We start from the raw sequence: 22,518 nt of genomic DNA, 5'->3' as shown, positions 1-22,518 counted from the left end.
ATCCTGGAGTAATCGCTGATTCACTGCTGACCTTCAAGTCTCTTCCCCACTTCTCAATCCATAAAGGAAGGGCTTTGAATTCCATCAACTTTTTCCAGCCTCATTTGTCTCTCTTTGAAAAAGTTCCACAGTCAAATATCCATTTCACTTCTGGATGGTCAGTTAAAATGCCCATTAATATAAAGGCTCTGAGAAGTCCTGCAGTTAAGGGACCTGGTTAACTTTGTTTCCCAAATTTGTTAGGCCACTGAGTCATTCTGTCCCTTCTAATAGATCATGTTTTGGGAAATATTGGACCAGATGGTTCTGGCAATGCCTACTACTGGCTCCTGATGGTGAGGCCACTCTTCTCAGCCTCTCCCAGGGACCCAGACCCTCCCCCCACCCCAGGATCAGATTAGCACAGTCAGAACACAAGGAGACAGCTCCCCATTCAGTCCCTGAAGTGGTGAAATCTACTCCATTATCCCGCCTGCTGCCCCCTCCTTCCCTGATCACTCAGCTGCTACAATGTGGCACAGTCTCCTTGTGAATGCGACCCCACCCCACCCCTCCAGAGTTTCCTTCCCCCAGTGACCTCTCTGCTCAGACAATGTGGGCCCATCTGCACCCTTTCATTTCTTCCTTCAGCTGCCTCGGGATTTAGGCTGGGGGGCTTAGGGGACCAGGCTGGAGACCCAGATAGGCCAGAGCCAGGGCTGGATGACTGGCTGAGATTTTGGGGGTCTGGGATTGCACAGCTAGGGGTGCGACAGGGTACAGAGGGCAGGGGTGAGTGCAGAGGAAGGAGATGGGCTCTGAGCGTTCTGGAGGGCTGATGCCAGGGCAAAGAGGGGGCAGTGCTGGACTGGACAGGGTAACCCAGGGAGCTAAGCCAGCTCTGCATGGGAGGGAGAATGTAGTGGGCAAGCCTACGTCCCTGGTCCTGCCAGGAGGGGGAACTCGGCCCCTCCCCAGGTCACAGGGAGAGAACTGACCCCTACGAGAACAAACAGGATTCAAAGTCCCCCGCTCCCAGGGCTGGTGATGAGACCATGAAACCAGCCCTCCCAGGGGGTGGGAGGGGGCAGGGGTGGGGGCTGTGGGACAAGGCTCACCCAGGCGGCTCCAGGACACAATGGGGCGCGGGTTGCCCGTGGCGACACACTCCAGCACTGCAGTCTGGTGCACTGTCAGGGTGAGGTTCTCAGGCCCCACAAGGATCGTTGGCTCCTTGTAGGCCCCGGAGCCTGAGCCTGGGAGGAAAATGCCCTATTTCCTCACTTCTTCACCTACCCACCGCCCAGGCCAAACCCCAGCCCAGAAACCAGGTCCTGCGGGCAGAGAGATGCCAGGGAACCAGGACGTCCCTCACATCCATTCCCCTCATGCTGGCCCCACAGGACCTCCCTGGGGATGATAAGAGGAGGGGCCTCCCAGGGAGAATGGAGTCAGGGTGGACTGGCCACCTCCTCTGCCACCTTCTGGTCCTCCCCTAGCCACCAGCACTCGGCCTTGAGCTTAGAAGTTGCTCAGTTGGCACTAGGTGGCCAAGGCTCTGGAGGCCAGCTGTGGGTTAGGGTTAGCAAGCTGGTTGGGTGAAGAACTGGCAGGCCAAATGGCCCTCACCTGACACCGTGAGCCTGGCCCCGTGGCTGATCCGAACACTGGCAATGTTCGAGGCCACACAGTGGAAAACACCACTGTCCTCAGTCCGAAGTCCTGTGATCTGCAGTACTCCCTTGGGCAGCAGTGTGTATCTGTTGGGGGAGAGACATAGTTGACAACCAGCACAGCCACTGGCACTGTGGTCCACAGGGACACTAAGCATCAGAGACAGCCCAGGACCAGGGCACTGTGCCAACAACACAATCGTCATCACAGACATGCTGGGACTCTTGCAGGTGGGCACCCTCCTTCCCAGGGTGACAGTTATCACACACAGTCCTCACAAGCATGTCCATGAACCTAGAATGTAGGCTGAGCACCTCACATGGACACCAATCCCAACTGCAGTGGCAAAAACACCCCTGGGGGCAGCTCCCAGAGCCAAGGGCAGTCCTTCCAGTCTGGAGTCACTGGCTGGCCTCTGTGTCCTTGCCTCACGGGGCTCACCTCTCGTTGTCCGTGTCAATGGGGACTCTGTTCTTCTCCCATGTGATCAGAGGCTTGGGCAGCCCATGGATTTGGCACTGGAAGCGAGCCACACCGCCCTCCTCACCCACAGTGGCTTGCGGGTGCACGTGGAAGTCAGACATGGCTGGGGGGAAAGAAGATCACAGGTAAGGCACACTGCTGAGGCCTAGAGAGGAGGGAGGGTGGACGTGGATAGGTCACAGCATGGTGACCATCCATCCATCCAGGGGATGCTCATGCATACAGGGGCATGGAGGTTTCCTGGAGCTGGTCAGGCAGGGCAGCAGCTTGGGTGATATGCCAGCACTTCCCATGGTCGAGACACCCCCTGAGAGGTGGCATGGGCTGGGATGGTTGAAAAGGTTGGACAAACACAGGATGACAGCTCCAACAAGGAGACCTGGCCTGTCAGGGGCTTCCTGGAGGCACCTACGAAGACCAACCGGACAGCCCTAACCCCAAGCCTGCTCCCCACCTCTTCAGCTGCTTTTAGACTTATTTTCCTAAACTCTCCCTGTGGGATGCAAGCCCTAAATATTACGCTCCATACATTTTACGGAATTGGAAACTGAGGCCCGGAGAGGGGACAGATTAGTCCACCGTTGCCCAGCAGAGGCACAGGAAAGTTATCAGATCCCAGTTACCAGGGCCCAGCAGGGCATTTTGTCCTTCCTTGTCCTCTTTCACCTCCAGTTTTTTTGCAGTTTCTCCACATGCCCCAAGGGGGTGGTGTATCCATCCAAGGTGACAAGCCTCTCAGAAGACTGTCAAACCTACCAATCTACATTACAATGTGTCATAAATATTCAGAGGCCCCTCCCCACCTTTGGGGGATCTGAACTCACTGCTTAAACCCTGGTCTGCTGAGGCCGGGGCAGAGGGGCTGTAGCGCAACCCTGTTTCCCCGTTTCAGGCTGGGTAAGTGTCCCTGCTGCCCCCATTCCCACCCAGGCCCAAGCCCCTCCCAGCAGAGCCCGGGGAAGGGCCCCTCCCACACCGGTTCCCAGCTTCAGGCCGGGCTGCGGTTTCATTAAAATCCACTTTGCCTCAAGTGCGGGAAGGCGGTGCACCATCTGTCCAGGCAGCAGCCCCGCCCCTCAGCACTCCATCAACTGGGACAGTCGCTCCCCTCCCAGGAGGAGCCCTCCCCCCACAGCAGCAGGGACACCGGAGCTTGTCCCTTTGCTGGCCCTTGGCTCTCTTCTGTGGGAACCCTCCCATGGCCCCCACGCCCTCCTGTCTCAGGTCCCCTCAGTCCACAGGCCTTGTCTGGACTCCAGGGCAGCCCGAAAGGCCAAGCCTTTGTGCCCTTCCGCCCAGAGTCTCTGGGGGCTGGCTCCTTTGTGGCGCGTTCTCCATCTCATTTGCATGTGGTTCATTAAATATAAACATGCATAAAAATCCCCCGCCCTGCCTCCTCCTCTTTGAGGGCCTCCTGGGAGTGCGGCTGATGGGTGTGTGCGCCCCTTTGTACGTGTATGGGGCTGTGTGTCTGCAGAAGAGTGGCTGTGTCTCCATGGATGTGGTTTGCGTGTCCCCATCTGGATGGGGATGGGGGTTTGACTCTGTCAGCTTCTGTGGCTGCTGTGTGATTCTGGCACTGAATATGTAATCAATTGTGTGTTTCCACGTAGGTGTGGCTCTTACAGAGAGGATCCTGAGACCCTGAGGGTTACGGGGGACAAGAAGTCCAGCTGGTACCCCCATCAGGCTCGGTGAGAGGATCCCCAGAGAGCACAGGAGGTCAGCCTGCTTTCTCTCAGGCCAAAAGCCTGCAGGTCAGTCCAGGGGCTTGAGGGAGAGGCTGAGGTGCAGCAGGGGCCTCAACCCCCAGGAGGGCAGGGCTGGACACAGGCCTGGGAAGTAGATGGCACCAATACCCAGGTTCCTAGGTCTGCAGAATGTGCCCTCCGGGCCCTGCCCATTTGGGAGCCAGGGAGTGGCCTGCCCCCTCCTCACTGCAGCTGGAGAGGAGCTGCAGCCCCCCAGGGACCTGGGGCGGGAACTAATGGCTCTGTGCTGACTACAGATGCCTCCTCATTAAGGAACCAGAGCCTTTTGTGCCTCTAGCCTCCACTCTGGGCTCCCTGGAGGCACCCACAGCTAGGAGCTGGCCTGAGGAAAGATACAGGGAAAGGACTGCTGCTTTTCAGGGTGCTGGGGTGGAGAAGTCTGGCCTCTACTGACCAGCCTCCTGTCTCAGTCCCCTCCCCTGCCCCCAGGACTAAACTATAGCAATAGCAGACAATGGCAGGGGCTGAACGTGATGCTGGGGAAGAAGCTAGTGCTGGGAGCGGGTCTGGGAGGGGACCCAGTGTGATATCCCTCACACTGGGTACGCCAGGCTCTTAAGGGTCCCCTGGGACTCCTGGGACACAGCCCAACACTCCCCTGCCCACACTCCCCATCCATCAAAGTGGCTCCTTGCTGTACGTCCCTCAGCTTTACTGGGTGGCAGTTCTGCCTAACACTTAATTTGAAGTGTAGTTTTGCCTCTAAAAGTCCCTGAAAATGACTCCGAAGCAAATCCCTTCATTCTACAAAGGGAAAACTGAGTCCTGGGCCCTTGGCTGGGATGTACCTTAGTTCTCACTTTCCAGCAGGTTTCTCTCTCTCCAAGGGCAGGAAACAGCAGAGCAGACTAGGTAATGAGGCTAGGGATGGTTCCTCAACCCCAGCCCTAGAAGTCCAGCTGGCCTCACAGGTGTCCTTGTCATCCACACCTCCTTTTTCCTTCCCCCTCCACACCCTTACTCTCCCTCTGGTTAGCCCTGCATATCCCTTAGGTGCCCCAGTGCTTGCTGGGAGATGGAGGGGGGCAATGCAGCATGAACAAAGAGGTAGATGCGGAGCCATTCAGGGCCCTTCCAGCTCTGCCTCCACCCTTCTTCACGAATGGGCCATGTCTGCAGCCACATGCTCTGGGCATGCCTACTCAGCTTAGCTGGAGGCTTGGAATCTTCCACTCACTTCTCGTTCACAAGCAACAGCACTTTTTCTTTGCAAAGCCGGGGGAGAAAGGATCCCATGGCCTCTCAGGCCTGCTCCAGTCTCAGGATGCAGCATGTTCAGTTCACATATCTGTTCTTGCTCTAGCAGAACTGAGGCCTCATGGTCTCTCTCAGAGGAGACCCTGGACAGACATGGGAGAGTGGACTGAGAGTTGGACCCCCAAGCATCCAGAAAAAATCATCCTAGAGGCCACCCTGTGGTAAATGACAGTGTGGAAGTGACTTTCACAGTTGGTGACATCAGTGGTATGGACATGAGGCTGTGCTGCGTGACTTTGGCTGTGGGTGTTTTATGCCCCTGCTGGCACTTGCTGGCACTCACTTCAGTTGAGTCTCTCACTTCAAACTGGGTGAAGAGAGTAATGGGCAGCAGCTGGGAGCCCTACTGGGTATGGGGGCTGGAGAAACCATAGGGAAAAGGAAGAAGAAAGCACCTTTGTCCCTAAGCAATCTGGAAGGGAATCTCCTAGCCCTGGCCCTGGGTATAGCCAGGCTGTGGGAGAGACAGAGGGCAGAGCATGAGCACAGTAATCCGGTGGGTTGGGAACGAGCAGAAACAGGCAGGAAACGGTTCCTAGACACCCCTATAAATCACCCCGAGGGGAGAGGTCTCATGAGAGCCTGATCCAGGGCCACTCAGAGAAGGGAGGGGGCACTTTCCTCCTGGTCCAGGACCTCTGACAAGGTCAGGCCTGGATCTGATTAGACAGGCTCCAGGGGGACGCAGGCAGGCAGCGAAGGGTGAAGGGGAGTGCTGGGAAGGAAGCTCAGGCCTCCCACCCTTTGGCTACAGCCAGACTCCTATCCGGTGTATGAGGATAGCAAGATCTGCAGGCAGGTTTGATGGAGCATTCAAACATAGCCTTTGCCGAAGCTAGCCAAGGGGAAGTGGCGCTGCCTGCCTCCTCACACAGCCATTCCAGGGGGCTGACTGTGCTCCAGATTCCTCTGAGGGCCACGGAGGCCAGTCTCCTCCTGATACCCACCCTGCCAAGCAGCAAGACCTGCAGCCTCCTGAACACCCAGCTCCTGCTCAGGCAGCTCCTAACAGTTGTCACCTTTTTGCTTGTACCAGACATGTGTCTGGATTCCATACACCTCTACCCATGGTCCCCAACTATTCCCTCTAGAACCACATTTTCCAATAAATTGTCCTTTGGGATTCATGGAGGACTGGTTCCAGAGCCCTCTGCAGGTGGGATGCCAAGCCTCTTACATAAAATGGTGCAGGATTTGCATAAAACCTACACGTATCCTACACTACCCTCCAGACACTTTAAGTCATCTCTAGATTACTTGTAGTACCTAATGCAATATCAGTGCTACAAAAATAGTTATTATACTGTATTGTTAAGGGAATAATACCAAGGAAAAAAGTCCACACATGTTCAGTACAGATGCGGTTTTTTTTTTTTTTGGCATTGCTAAGGCTTCAACCTAGAGCCTTGTACATGGCAGGCAAGCACTATCACTGAGCTCCATCCTTAACCCCTGCCTTTTTTTTTTTTTTTTTTTGAGACAGAATGTTGCTGAGTAGTCCAGACTGGCCTCAAACTTGTGCTCCTCCTCCCTTGGCCTCCCAGGTGGCTGGGATTATAGATGTTTACCGCTTAGCCAGATGCAAAAAAAAATTTTTTTTTTTCAGTGCCGGGAATTGAACCTAAGGCCTTATACATGCTAGGCAAGAGCTCTACCACTGAGTTACAACCTCAGTCCATTGAATCTGAGGATTCGGAACCTCATATCTGGAGGGCTGTATATCTAGTAGCCAGCGATGAAGTACTTGATATGTGGCCAGTTCAAATAGAATACACACTAGAGTTTGAAGACACACAAAAAAGAGACGCTAAGGGCTGGGGAGATAGTTCAGTTGGTAGAGTGCTTGCCTTGCAAGCACAAGGCCCTGGGTTCGATCCCCAGCACTGAAAAAAATAAAAATAAAAAAGAAGAAGAAAAGAGACGCTAATATTTAGAGAAATGTAAAACAAAATCTATAATGAGACACCACCTAAAACTCATTAGAATGGATACTATGAAGAATATAAGGGGTTGGGGGTTGTGGCTCAGTGATAGAGCGCTCTCCTAGCATGTGTGAGGCACTGGGTTTGACCCTCACCACCACATATAAATAAGTAAAATAAAGGTCCATTGACAACTAAAGAAATATTTAAAAAAAAAAAAAAAGAATGTAGGAGCCCAGTGTGGTAGCCCACACCTGTAATCCCAGCAGTTTGGGAGGCTGAGGCAGGAGGATTGTGAGTTCAAAGCCAGCCTCAGCAATTTAGCAAGGTCCTAAGCAACTCAGCAAGACCCTGTCTCAACATACAAAAAAAAAAAAAAAAAAAAAAAAACCTGGGTTCAACCCCCAGGACAAAAATAAGAAAAAGAATGTAGAGCCAGGCTTGGTGGCAAATGCCTGTAATCCCAGCGGCTCCAGAGGCTGAGGCAGGAGGACTGCAAGTTCAAAACCAACCTCAGCAATTTAGAGAAGCCCTAAGCAACTTAGTAAGACCCTATCTCAAAAATAAAAAGGGCTGGGGATGTGGCTCAGTGGTGAAGTGCCCCTGGGTTCAATCCCTGGCACCAAAAAAATAAATAAAATTTTAAAATAAAGGGCTGAGGTTGTGGCTCAGTGGCAGAGCACTCACCTAGCATGTGAGGCACTGGGTTTGATCCTCAGCACCACATACAAAAATAAAATGAAACTAAGCATGCTGTCCATCTACAACTACAAAAAAAAAAAAAAAAAAAAAAAAAAAAAACAACCAATAACCAGAAAATAAACTGGGTTCTGCAACACACACCTATAGTCTTAGCAGCTCAGGAGTTCAAGGTCAGCCTGGGCAACATGGGACGATTCCATCTCAAAACAAAACAAAACAAAACAGAAAATAAGCGGAAAAACTGAGGAGGATATGGAAACACTGGAACCCTTCTGCACTGTCAGTGGGAATGTAAACTGATACAGCTTCTATGGAGGACAGCATGGCAGTTTCTCAACATATTAAACCCCAGGGCTGAGATGCAGCTCAGGGACAGAGTATGCTTAGCATGCACAGGGCCCCCGGTTCAACAGCCACCACCAAAAGCAAATAAGTAATTAATAGAATTATCATATGGCCCAGCCATACTTCTGGGCATATATCCAAAATAATTTTAAGCAGGGACTCAGAGATATTTGATAAAGTTCATAGCAGCATTTTTCACAGCAGCTAAAAGATAGAGCAACCATGTCCATTGACAGATGAGGGGAGGAGCAAAATGAGGTCTGTACATAAAATAGATTATTATTCAGTCTTAAAAAGGAGGAAATTCAGACACATGTTACAATATGGATGAAACTTGAGGAAGACACAATGCTGAAATAATGCTGAAATAAGTCAGTCATAAAAAGACAAATTCTAAGTTGAGCACAGTGTTCAGCCATAATCCCAGCAACTCAGGAGGCTGAGGCAGGATCACAAATTCTAGGCCAGCCTGGGCAACTTAGTGAGAGACCCTGCCTCAAAATAAATAGAAAAGGTTGGGGATTTAGTTCAGTGGTAGAGTCACCCCCCAGTTCAATCCTTAGTATCACAAAAAATGAAAAAGACAAATTCTACTTATATGAAATATCTAGTGTAGTCAAATTCATAGAGACAGAAAGTAAAATAATGACTGCAGGGACTGGGGAGGGGACAGGAATTATAAGCATTATTTAATGGGAAATATTATCATCTATTATTGTTGCTTAACAGGAAACAAGAGTTTCACTTTGAAAAGTTCTGGAGATGTGATGGTTGCACAACCATGTGAATATACTTAATGCCACCGAAATGAACACTTAAAAATGGTTATAAAACTGGGTGAGGCAGCACACACCTGTATTCCCAGCTACTCAAGAGACTGAGACATGATTGTGTTTGAGGCTAGCCTGGGCAACTTAGCAAGACTCCATTTTTTAAAAAAATGATTATGATTTCTTTTCTTTTTCTTTCTTTCTTTCTTTTTTTTTTTTTTGTGATATGGGGGATTGAACCCAGGGGTACTTAACCGCTGACCCACATCCACAGGCCTTTTTGTATTTTATTTAGAGACAGGGTGTCAGTTGCTTAGGGCCTCACTGAATTGCTGAGGTTGGCTTTGAACTTGCAATCCTCCTGCCTCAGCCTCCTGAACTGCTGCGATTACAGGTATGCGCCACTATGCCTGGCTATGTCCCTTTTTATTTTAAGGCAGGGTCTCACTAAGTTGCCTGGGCTGGCCTCAAACTTGCAATCCACTGGCCTCAGTCTCCTGAGTGGCTGAGATTATAGGTGCACACTACCATGCCTGGCTATGATGGTAAATTTTATGTAATGTGTATTGTACCACAGTAAAAACACTGGAAAATATTAATAATTTTAAATTAAAAACAGTAAATAATTTTTAAAAATATTGATGACAAGCTAAAATAATATTTTGAATTTCCAGACCCAAGGTAAGGTCTCAAAGCCCCAGCTGCCTTTTCTTCTGCTCTTTCTCCCTGGCTGCCCCATCAGAGGACGCTCCTTTCCAGCTTCATCAGTACCCCTGCTCTGCCCCTCCCTGCTTCCTCTCCAGTTGCCAGGCAGATGCAGAGACCCAGGACAAGACCCGCACTTTATGCTATGCTAGGGCTGTCACCACACAGAGCAGAGGTCTCACACAGGAAGATGTCTGCTCCAATAGGGAAATGCTTACCAGAAGCTTTTGCAGACGTACAGGTAACAGCAAAGGCCCTGGCTTCATACCAAACTAAGTTCAAATCTTTTTTTTTTTGGTATCAGGGATTGAACTCAGGGGTGTTTACTGTGCCACATCCCCAGCACCCCCCCCCTTTTTTTTTTTTTAATTTAGAGACAGGGTCTCACTGAGTTGCTTATGGCCCTGATAAATTGCTAAGGCTGGCTGTGAACTCAATCCTCCTGCCTCAGCCTACTCTGCATTGGGATTACTGGCATGCACCACCATGCCCGGCCAGAGTTCAAATAATTTTTTTTTTGTAGTTGTAGATGGAGAGAATGTCTTCATTTATTTTTATGTTGTGCTGAGGATCACGTGTGTGCAGTGCCTCACACGTGCTAGGTAAAGCACTCTGTCACTGATCTACAGCCCCAGTCCCGGAGTTCAAATCTTAACACACCATTATGAGCTGTGTAAACTTGGGCAATTAAAATAACCTCTCAAAACCTCTACTTTCTCACTTAATAGCTCCCATTGCTAGAGCTGCTGCACACAGGGATTCAATGAGGTATTTTTTGAGGTATTTTTGCTTAGCACAGTCCTTGACAAACAGGAAATATTCGCTATCTATCTTGGAGGGAAAATGGTAAAATACAGAGTTAACAGAGACCTGAGAGGTTTTGGAAGAACAGGGCAGGGGGCTGACTTCTCCAAGGGAGTCAGTCACTTTTTCTTGCAGGAGACAAGCTGAAGTAGTTGGCAGGGAGTCTCAAGTCCTCTGGAGATGTGAGTAAAGGCAGAATTTGCAAAGCCTGAACAGTGAGGGGGTCAGCTGGGGTGGGGGGCTACCCGGGTATGAACCAGGACTCTGCCAATTCTATCTTACTTCAGCCTGGGGGTTTCAGAGAGGCCCCAGTAGATGAGCTGTCAGTTGGAAGAGGCCACTGGGTAATTGAGGCCTTGATTTCTCTAGTAAAATGTTTATGAAGCCCATAAACTCATGCCTTTATTGGCCAGGCTCATTCCAGGGGTTGGATGTGGCTCTCCAAGGTGTAGTTAAAACACCTGCTGAACTCGGGCACCCGATGGCTACTCTGGCCTCAACCCTGACCCACCAGACCCACCAGACAGAACCACCGGTGGGCAGTTTGGCCAGCATGGCCCCTGGAGGGCAAGGAAGCCAGCCAAGGCTTGCCTCACATGCTCTTGAAACTCCTTAAAGCACTTGTAAATGTCCCATCCTGAACAGTCTGTGAGGAGGCGGAAGGTGATGGCAGACGACCCTGAGTCCTGAGGAGGCCGATGGCTTGCTGGTGGTCCTCTGGGCAGGTACTGGTCTTGTCATTAGGGTTCTCTGGCTCAGGCTCGCCCTTCTCACACCCTCCCATTTCCAATCGTCCAGGCCCCCTTGACTTTGGCTCTGTTAGAGATGACTGGTTCTGGTCATTTGGGGCAGTGGAAAGCACAAGCTTAGAAGATTTGAATTTATTTCCCTGGGCTTCCCAAGGAGAGTCAGAATTGAACTGTTTGTTTTTTGGTACTGGATTGAACCCAGGGCACTTAACCACTAGAGCCACATCCCCAGCCCTTTTTTTGCATTTTATTTAGAGACAGGATCTTGTTAAGTTGCTTAGGGCCTCACTAAACTGCTGAGGCTGACTTTGAACTTGCAATCCTCCTGCCTCAGTCTCCTGAGCTGCTGGGATTACAGGCATGTGCCACCATGCCTAGCTGAATTAAGGTTTTGAATCCAGAGTATGTTCAGAGGAAGGGAAGGCTATGTTGATTTTGGATGCTGGAATAGGGGTGGGTACGATAGCCTCAGAGGAATCTGCCTCCTGGGCTTGCTGGGGGTGACTGATCCTTCTCAGCCTTTGCAAGGTGACCCTGCTCTGGGAAGCCTCCGCATCCCTTTGTCTGCCTCCTCAGCCTCCTCAAGCCCCTCATCCCCTGCCTTGGGCCCCTGAACCCCAGCCCCTCCTTCCTGCTCCACCACCAGCTCACCACTCCCCCCACTCCCACCCCAATTCTAACACAAAAGACAACTTTGTCTTTCAAGTCAGCAGCCATAAATCTACATCTCTCTCCTCTCCGAAGCCACCTCTGACACATGGGGGCCTGGATGGGGGAGAGGTAGAGGATGGAGTGGGGCTGGATTCAGCTTGGGAAAGTTCCTGCATCCAGCTGTTGGCTTTTGCAGGACCCAGTGAGCCTAGAAGGAACTTTGATTCCATAGTGGGTCAAAGGAGTGGCTCCAGGGGAGGAAATCCGGGCCTCTCAGCAGCGCCCCCCCCCACACCCCCATCTTTCACAAGCTGCCGAGAAGACCTCTCAAAGCCCCACTTTTAACCACTCCATCCAGTAATCTGGAGACTCCAGTTCTTCCTCCAGAAGCCCTGGGCTTCTCTTCTCCACCCTTCAGCCTTCAGCGGAGGGTGTGAAGTGTGCTGCAGGGCCCAGGTCCTATGCCTGCCTGAGGAGGGCAGATATGCCACATGGCATGGGTGTGGAGAGCCGGCCTCCCTAGAGTTTGGGGAAGGAGGAAGGGGAAAGGGAAAGGAGCGCCTTCTAGTTCACGTGACCACTCCACTAAGCCCACTGCTAGGAGTTCAAAAGCAGTCCTAATTTCAAATATTTTGCCCTGTTTTCATCCCACAGATCAGGTGATGAGTCAGAAGCTGTGTCCTGGGTTTTGGTTTGGGAAATACAGTCACCTGTCCTATTTTCACAGTAGAGCCACTGAGTTCACTCTATAGTCATTCAGCAGATAAGGGATGCAAATGTGTCAGATAGGATGTTCTGAGACACCAGGAACAAATTCCCTTAGTTCCCCAGCTCTGTCCTTAGATGGCTCCCACCTTAGTTCCTAAAAACCACTGGAAGGGTAAAAGTACCAAGATTTTAGGTATGGTCACAGTAACATGGCTCTGGAAAACAGCCCTGGAAAGTCAGGTAGTCAAAAAACTTACGTGCATTGCTATAACCCTGAAAGGTAGGGATTCCTAGCTCTTCCAGGACTCAGTGAGCTTCGGTAACTTGCCCAAGGTCACACAGGCAGTCAATGGCATTAAGGCAGACATTTGAACTTAGAGTGGTCTGACTTCAAAATCTAGTGCTCCTTCCCTGCCTCACAGCTCCCTGACAGGCGATGCCCACAGACACCTGCACAGGAAAACACACAGGCAGCCAACAGCTGAGAGCCTTGCAGTGCCCATTTCCACTCATATTCAGTGACACCCATTACACAGCAGCCTTCACTTCAATTGCCCCAGGATTCAGTGACTTTATAGAGTGTAACTAACACAGATGAGCACCACAATAAGGTGGTGGTATTGCCCCACGGAAGTTCAGTGTTCCCACGTGTTTCCTAAGTTCTGTTGACACAGGTAAGGAGTCAGGATGCTTGTGGCAGGGTAGTCTTCTCTGGACATATCACAGGTGTTCCACCTTATATTCCTTTGCTTCTGCTGTCCTCTCTGCCTGGCACTCTTCTGCCCCTTTCTCTATAAGCACCACCATCTTTGACACCTCCCAATGGAAGCAGAATTAATTCCTAACTCCGTGTTGCAGATAGCTCTCTCCTAGAGAGCTATATTATCAGATTATATGAATGTATTCCTGCCTCCAGGAAATCCGAGCTGCAGGGCCACTTCCTGGGTGAGCCCGTTGTGTGCACAAAAAAGAGAAGTTATTTCTTTTCCTGGTTTGGGGAGGGGGGAGGTAAGGCTTTGAGAAAGGCCAGTGGCTTCTGTAGGGTAAAGAGGTGGCCGAGAGATTGATCCAGTCTTTTAACAACTGGATGTGTAATCCTCCTACAGTCAAAGTCTGTTTCTGGGCCTTGGTTTCCTCCTCTGTAAAATGGGGGAGTTAGATCAATGGGATCTAGCTGGAACCTTCAAGGTGCTGTTTCCAAGTGCCAGACAACGGTGCACAGCCAGGGCTTGGGAGTCTGTCTTGGATTTGAAAATGTCCAGGCCCAGCAGAGCCCTCTCCACAGACTGCACGTCTCTGTAAGCATCAGGGTCACCAATCTTCCTTATGTAAACCTGCCCAGTCCCACAATATCCTTAACTTCCGCTGTTCTGGTCAGGACACCGGATCTCCCTTGCCTCCCGGAAGGGCGTCTGGTTAGGGGGCCCAGGCTGGAGCTATTAAGTAAATTGCTTTCACATGACCAGGAGGACAACTCAACAAAAACAGATACTTCCCCCAAATTTCCAGAGCCATATATTAGGATTTGTAGGGATTAATAGCACAAGGGTTAGGTAATGGAGAGGCAAGCTGAGATCCTGCCTGGCTTTGTCACAGGCTATGTGACTTTTCAATTCCAACCTTGGTTTTCTCATCTGTAAAATGAAGTGGGGCAGGATGGACAAGATAATCTCTAAGTTCCATACCAACATTAAGATTCTAGATATGGCACATGCCTGTAATGCCAGCAACTCAAGAGGCTGAGGTACGAGGATCACAAATTTGAGGCTAGCCTCGGCAACTTAGTGAGACCGTGTCTCAAAACAAAAAAATAAAATGAAAAGCTCAACAGTAAAGTGCTCCTGGGTTCAATCCCCAGTACCAAAAAAGGCCAAAAAAATCACTGGGGAAAGTGACCCTTCTTCATCCAGAAAAGGACACTGTCCTATTCTCCTCCTCTCCAACTCTGATCAGTCTTGCACCTGTCTCATGAAACACTGTTGTTCCACGGCTTCTGGTGGCTCAACACCAAACTTCAACAGACAGAGGCCTACAGTCCCTCCACCCCAACTCTCCATAATAAGCCTTGTCTGTTTGTGGGAAGAGGGCGGGCCCCGTCCATGCAAGGATCATGGAGTTCCTTGGCTGGCATGGGATTGGCAACTCTTAGAAATAGACTTATCTGGGGAATTCCACTGCTGAGCTGCAGTGTTTGGAAGTCTCTTGAAGCCCCATGAAACATCTGTAGGGGGTTTCAAAAGTTCTCCCATGATTTCAAAGGAACCCACACACCCACTAAAGTGTATTATTTTGCTGTGTCTTATTAACAGCACATCACTGCCCCATCCTTCTCTCTCTCTCAAATGGTCACCTCTTGCCCAAATCCTTTTCCACCTGCCCTTTCCACCCCATTGCTTTGAGGTCTTATCACTCCCAACTGTTTCTGTAACAGATTTCCTGAATATTCAGTATGATATTGACTCTCCCTTGCTCGGAGTCAGTGAGTTGCAGGATAGCATTCAAGGCCTTCGTTATTAGGGCATTTCATCTTTCTAGCCTCAAATGCTAATTCTGTAGTCATGTGACTGATAGTTTGAGATAAATTTGCCTTTCCTGGACATATCACAGGTGTTCAACCTTATATTCCTTTGCTTCTGCTGTCCTCTCTGTCTGGAACTCTTTTTGCCCCTTTCTCTACAAACACCTCCATCTTCCACATCTCCCAATGGAAGAATTAATTCCTGAGCTGGGGTTGTGGCTCAGTGGTAGAGCACTTACCTAGCAGTGTGAGGCACTGGGTTCGAGCTTCAGCACCACATAAAAATAAATAAAGGTATTGTGTTCATTTACAATTTTTTTTCTTTTTTTTTTTTTTTTTTTTTTTTGCGGTGCTGGGGATTGAACGCAGGGCCTTATGCTTGCAAGGCAAGCACTGTACTCACTGAGCTATATCCCCAGACCCTAAAATAAATTTTAAAAAAAATTCCTAACTCTGTTGTGGACAGCTCTCTCCTAGCCCTTATCAGACTATATTAGTGTCAACTGTTCACATATCTATCTGCCCAGTCACCTGTGGACTATGAGTCTCTTAGGGGCAGAGTAGACTAATTTACCTTTTTACCTCCAGCACTAAGAACAAGTCCTCATAAACAGTTGACTGAATACTGACTCTTGGTCAGTCATTACCCATAGTCTTCTTCCACCCAAGTCCTCACTCCTGCACAATTCCAAGGCTATCCTACAGCAAGTTACTTCTTCTACCTCAGTCCCAGTTTCTTCAATGGAAAAGGAGTTGGACTTGGTCCCGGTCCTCAAACTTGGCTGCGGATTGGCATAATCTACGGTGCTGCCTAACGATGCAGATTTCTGGACCCCACTGCCAGAGACTCGGATTCGCTGTTCTGGGTGGTGCGCAGGAATCTGTTTCTGTTAAAGCGCAGGGAGATGATTCGGTTGCGTGGACCCAGAATCCTGGTCTAGGAGGTTCTTGAGAATTCCGAGGAGGGCAGATTCTCAGCCCAGCCCCGCAACTCTTGCTGGAGGCTGGCTGGTCCGCAGTCCGACTCCAGCACCTGAGGCGGGGCGCGGGGCGGGTAGGGGGCGGCTGCGGAGCCCGCGGGCGCAGCCCCCGAGGGGCCCCAGTCCAGGCATTCGGGTGGCGGGCGGGGTCAGGGCCCGAGCCTGGGGCCCTGAGAGCCGCGCGCTCGCTCGGCGGCAGGAGTAAGTGGGACCATCTGCTCCACTCCTCAGAGGTCAGCGCTTTGTGTCAAGCTCCCATCCCCCTCGCTGCTCTCCCTCCTTCCCCGCTTTGCCCTTTGACTCCGGGACTCAAAAGAGAAAAGCACTTGAGGTCCTGATGAAAGTGGGAGAGTGATGGGGAGCGACACCAGCGCCGCAGTTCCGGGCCCCAGCGTTGCGGGCCTCCCCGGGCCGAGAGCGCGGCCGGCGGCGGCAGGGCGCTGGGCGAAGGCCGGGCCCCTTCCCAGCGGCCAAGGGCAGGGGCGACGGGCCGCTCCCGCGGGAGGCACGGCCGGTTCCCACAGCCGGCCGGGCCCGCCGGGCCCCTTTGAAGTGGCCGCAGCTGCACACCCCGCCCCGCGGCTAATCCCCGCCGACGCGGGCGTCCTCGCCCCCCCGCATAGCAATAGTGTCCGCGCTGAATGGCGCTGGCTAATTACCTCGCTCGCACCACCGCGGGTGAATGAGAGAATCCGGCATTGTGCACGGCGAATGGAGAAAATAAGACAGCCATTGTCCTCGCACGCCAAACGAGGGTTTGATGTCGCTGGGGCGAGCGAGGCACCATTTCCCGCCACCCCCTCCCCCAGTGGTTCAAATTCCCCAGCTGGGCCTGGCCCCCGGCGGAGTCGGCGCGGCCGGGGAAACTGAGGAAGCAGATCCCGGCTCCCCGAGGGGAGACAGGTGGACGCAAGCTGTCCACGGGCTCCGCTCCCACTCAGACCACTGGGCTCCTCACTGAGCATTTTCCACCTGCAGATTCTTAGGGGCACCTGCTCTGGTCGCTCAATCCGTCCTTCACGCCGAAAAACAGGCAGGGCCTGCATTCAAGAGCCTAATTAGATTTCGTTGGGAACACATGAAACAATTGGACAATCAGTGGGAAGCTTATACACCTTGGTGCTCAGCTGTGTATGCCACCAAGTGAAAGCACTGGAGAAGTTCTGAGAATGACTGGCAGACATGAGAGGAGAGAAGAAAAGACTCAGTAAAGAAGGGAGCAGGAACTGAGCCTGGACGGAGGAAGAGGGAAATAGAAAGGGGAGGTCTGCAAAGCCAGACCTCAGAATTTGGATTTAATGCTCCAAGCACTGAGGTAGCAGCCTTGATCCAAGATGGGCCCCAAGGAGAGTGATGGGTTGGTAGCTACGATTGGAGTTCCAGCCACAACCAGGTGAAAACAGATTTCCTCATCAGAAACCAGATAAGCCTGACGCATTTGCTTCTCTCCTACGAGGACAGGAGGTGGCTCAGCTATGAAATCAGCCAGAACTGATGCAGATGGACAGGCTGAGCATGGCACTGTGCGCATTCAAGAGGTTCCCTGTGCTGTATCAGGCTACATCTCCACCAAGAAAGGTGGCATCTGGGGAGGGGGTCAGGGAGGTTACTTCCTTCCAGATCTGGAAGTGTCTTTCTGTTCTGTCCCTGAAAGTAGAGTGCAGAGGCAGATAGGAAGAGGACAGAAGCTCTTTGAGGTTTATTAATTTGAGAACTCACCTGCTTTAACATCCCTCACTTCTGCAGATCCTTTTCTGGAAACATGTTCTTCCTAATCCCTTCTGATGGGCTTTAGACTATGTATGTTCCACAGTTCTAACAGGTTTATCAAATGATAAAAAAGTCTGTTCTGTGGCCCAGATCAACAGAAATCTGTTGGGTTAAACCAGTAGCCCTTAGTGACATTTATTTGGCACATTTCATAGAGCTCTTTCTGAGGTTGCTATATTTGCTAGGGTCCACATCACCACAACTAGATTGTAAGTCCTTTGTAGATAGCCCATAACCAAATCCTTAAACATGAGTATCCATTTACCTACCCACTTCTTTGAGAATAAAATTAAAGAATGGCACGACACTCACTGAAGGACTGAATGAGCACTAACAAATTCCTCCATTCTCTGACCAGCCGTGTTTAAAATTACCAAGTGCTAGTTGTAACAATGATACGTGAAAAGTGTTCTAAGTATAAGCTAGGCACAGGGGCTCAGAAGACTGAGAAAAGAGGATTACAAGTTGGAGGCCAGTCTCAGCAACTTAGTGCAGACCCTGTATCAAAAAATAAAAAGAACTGGGGATCTAGTTTGGTGGTAAAGTGCCCCTGGTTTCAATCCTCAATACAAATAAATAAATTTATATTAATAAATAAATAAGAATATAAATTAAAAAGGCTGGCATGTAACTCAGTGGTAGTGCCCCTGGGTTCAATTCCTGGTACTGAAAAAAATTAAAAGGGCTGGGCTTGTGGTTCTGTGGTAGAGCACTTGCCTAGTATGTATGAGGCATTTGGTTCAATTCTCATCACCACATACAAATAAATAAATAAAATAAAATCCATCAACAACTAATAAAAATATTTAAAAATAATAATAATTATAGCTCATTGTTTTCTTGATCCAATCCTGAATCCAGGTTTAATCTACCCCTAGTTACAACCCGAGATGTGATCATAATGTTTTTCTCTATGGTTCTCCTAACTAAATCTTTGTCTTAGAGCCATATTTCTTCTGCCTAAGGTTCTAGGACCTTAAGCCCAACCTGCCATCACGATTGTTGCTGAGCTACTTGCAGCTGGTCTGCCTGTGCCTGGTTTAGAGAACTCCAGAACAAAGAGATGAGAGCAGAGCTGCTGTGGGTGGGATGGTAGCAGGAACCCCACCAATCTGACCTCCCTCTTTGCCCACCTTTGACATGGAGTCCCCTCCACAGACCCAGGGATTCCATGGAATGATGCTTAGCATCCCCTTTTTCTAGAGGGAAAAAGGATTTATTCAAGGAAACAACAGGTAGTTAGTAGCAGACCAAAGACTGTTCTAAATGTTAAAACTAAAATGATTTGAACAGAAACTACAAATATAATTGTCACTGTATATCACTATATGTGTGCCTTTGTGGTCTGAGCAGATTTCAGCAAAGGTGCCAGAGTGTCTAATCCTCAGATACATTCTATGTTGGAAGATGGGACCACTATTCAAAAAGCAAGAAGAGCCTCCAGGTCCAAATTAGGAACTCAATACTTTTAACTGAAGCCTGTTTCTCCTCACAGCTACCTCTTCATTGCCCAAACTTAAGCCCATGAGAAACTTTCTAAAAACTGCTCTGTGGGTGAGTATTCTGATAGGGAGATAGTGAGTATAATAATGACAGTGTGTTCTCTCCTCCCCTGTCCACTTCCGTAGCAGCACACACTCCCGGGATGCTTTGTTCTCATTATGGTTATGACTTTTGCAGATAGCAGGAAGGCAGGCATGGACATGTGGGGATAGTGCTTCCAAAGTGGAGGCACAAGAAACTGGAGGGAAGCGGGATGCTTTTCGGTGTGAAATCTGGCTTTTTTGGGGATGAAGCCATTGCTCTGGCATCCTGAAAATTTCTCCAGTTTTCCTGGGAGGGTAACCCTGGGAGGGTAACCCACCCTGAGATGACCAAGTACCTCTCCTGGGGTGGCAGACTGAGATCTGAACCCATCCGACCAAGCCCTTTCTACTTGGCACTCAGTAGTGGCACCAAAGACTTAGGCCAATTTCTCTCCTCTCCCAGGTGGCTAGTGGCTGGACCTTAGAAGAAGGATGTTTAAAGGAAGAGAATAGAATAGGAACACGAGGGTGTCTTTTAAGACCAGCAGAGGCTAGGATAGGGGGCTCAGGGTAGGAATCAATGCAGACAGATGGATGAGACCCTTTCATCTCCTTTGAGCCAAGAGCAGCCAGAGAGGTAGGTCTGGGCTCCTGATCATACAGTATCAAATGCTGGCCAAAAGTGGCCTAGGCAAGTCACTCCTAGAAGCTCTTGGGAGCAACACCCACACCTTCAGGCTGCTGAGGTCTAGTGGGTGAGTGCCTGCAGCAGTAGAAAGGTATCCCTGTCCCCGCTGTCATAACCTAACAGGTTCTGTTCTCATCCTCATTAGGCACTAACTTCAGCCAAGCCCTGAGGATGCAGAGAGGAGCATGTCCTCCCAGCCAGGAGCTAACAGACCAGTGGGAGGGACATGTTTCTTACACTGTCCCAGAATGGACCCTGTCTTCTGATCTAAAAGCAAAGCTGGGCATATAGCCCAATGGGTCCTTCTGGAATTTATGTGATAAAAGCAATATCACTCTATTTTAGGAAAGCCTCAAATCCCATCAACATTGCACAAGCTTGCTTGTAATGATCTTGATTTTGTTAGTTTGATGGGAAATTATTATTCGAGAAGTGAAGTTGGAAATAGAGGAGGGGGGCAGGAATGTCAAACAGGCCCAGTCCCAGGCTCATTCTATGGAATATCATTATTGGTGATCTGAAGTGACAGAACCTAGAATACTCTGCTGAGAGTGGTGGTGCCCACCTATAATCCCAGGACTCATGAGGCTGAAGCAGGAGGATTGCAAGTTCAAAGCCAGTCTCAGCAATTTAGTAAGGCTGAAGGCAACTTAGTGAGACCTTGTCTCAAAATAAAAAGGGGGATGACTGGGGATATGGCCCAGTGACTAAGTGCCACTGGGTTCAATCCCCAATAAAAAAGAATCTAGAATATTCTAATCTAGTCTGCAAGTGAGAGTGAATTAGACGGGGCTTCTCTAGGGCATTAGAGGATTGGAACACAATTTTATGAGACCGCAACAAATGAAGGTGAAAGGAATTGTTTAAAAAAGAGGGTGACTTCCATATAATATGGAATGTAAGAGGCAATCATAATAATAATAATAATCCAAAAGGAAGGGAAGGAAAAATGACATCAGATTTAAAGATGGCAGAAAAAAAGATCCAGAATTGTTTATCACTGGGTTTCAATTCTCTAAGGTCCTAGTCAGCTCTAGCTCTGAAATTAGAGCCCAAGTCCCATTTGGCCAATCAATACACTGGAGAGAGCAGTTGGACCTTTTCTGTCACCGTTCTGTATACCTAGGACTTGGGACAAAGCCCTCTCTCTGGGCCTCAGTTTCTGCAACAGTGATGTGGGTTAGACAGGAGGCTGGAAGAGAGAGGAGAGCAGGGTCCAGGTGAATCAGCAAAGCCAGGACGGCTGCCTCTTTCCATTCCCATAAGCCCTGGGCTGGGAGCACTCACAGGCACTGTCAGGGAGTGTCAGGGTGACAAGTTCCTACCCCTGTGCTCAAGTCAGCCATCCTATAGCCTGAGACCCTCTCTGCATTCCCCCATCCTTGAGCTGGCCAGTTTCAAGGTTTGCCCATAAATTTTGTCAGCCCTTGCCCCCTTTCAGAAATCCCTGGCCTATATGCCAAGCTACTTGGGAAAAGGGGGTGGGAAATCTGAGGACTTGATTCTCCTCCATTTTTCTTCTTCCCAGACCAGTCCAGGGTCCCAGGTTGGGTGGGGGTCAAGTTCCTGAGTTAACCAGGTGAGATTATGGTAGCCTAGGGAAGGAAGGGCAGTGAGGGACTGGGTCCTGGAGACCTGGGAAGCAAGGACACACACACACACACACACACACACACACACACACACACACAGAGTCGCACATTCACTCACCCCCACCCACACACACTCTGCCAGCATGGGGTAATTGTCTACACAGGATCTCTTCCTAAACTCAGGTAGGAGGGGGCTAGGTTGGGAGAGGGACATGGATGGAGTCATGGCAGAGAGGATCTGAAGCCTAGGCCCATGGCCCAGGTATTATGAATCTCCAAAATCTACAAGCCTTCAGGCTGGGGATGAGGAACGAGTGTGAGGAAGAAGTGGGCATCAGAGCTGCCTCCTGGATCCCCAGTAGGGTCTGGCTTGGTGCTACCTGGAAGTCTAGGTCCCCTATTTCTGGCTCTCACCCCAGAGATCTGATGGCTCCTCTGTTGCAGGTCCCTTCCACTATATCTGCCCCATGGTCCTCTCTGGTAAAGGAACCTTCCTGTGCTGGGGCACAGCTAACCCCCTCCTTGCTGGGCCACTTGGGTTTCCAAGCAGGCAGCTGCCCAACCCATTGTTCAATGGCGCCAAGCCTGCAGGGGACCCACCACAGACCCCTCCCCAAGTTAGTGGTGGTTGAGGGAGCAGGGAGATCATCTCTTAGCTTCCACAGAAGGCAGAGGAGATATGGCCCAGGGAAGCAACTCCATGAGCCCTTGGTCACCTTGCCCTGGGGGCTATGTCTGTGGCCTAGGCCAGGGACAGGACAAGGACAATCAGCAGCCTCAGCTCCTCCAGGCTGATTATGGCTCTTCCCTACCACCCTCCCTCCCACTCTCCCCCTCCTGCCAGGACCCCTGGGGAGAAGGCGCTTCTCGAGCCATGCCTGTACCTCTCCTGTGATTTGTTCTGAATTTTCAAACAAAGAGTA

The 22,518-nt window shown here is 50.3% G+C and overlaps 1 protein-coding gene across 1 annotated transcript in view; it reads right to left on the bottom strand.

Moving 5' to 3' along the window:
- The window catches only part of Igdcc3 (immunoglobulin superfamily DCC subclass member 3), a 41,151-nt gene that overhangs the window by 6,066 nt on the left and 12,567 nt on the right, over window positions 1–22,518 (bottom strand). The window contains 3 exon segments of the mRNA XM_047539795.1: window positions 1,098–1,235; window positions 1,609–1,739; window positions 2,095–2,239. Of these exon segments, the coding sequence (XP_047395751.1) occupies window positions 1,098–1,235; window positions 1,609–1,739; window positions 2,095–2,239 (414 nt within the window).

Source organism: Sciurus carolinensis, chromosome 2 (assembly GCF_902686445.1).
Source record: "Sciurus carolinensis chromosome 2, mSciCar1.2, whole genome shotgun sequence".
NCBI classification, from domain to species: domain Eukaryota; kingdom Metazoa; phylum Chordata; class Mammalia; order Rodentia; family Sciuridae; genus Sciurus; species Sciurus carolinensis.
This window is presented reverse-complemented; position numbering and strand designations above follow the sequence as displayed.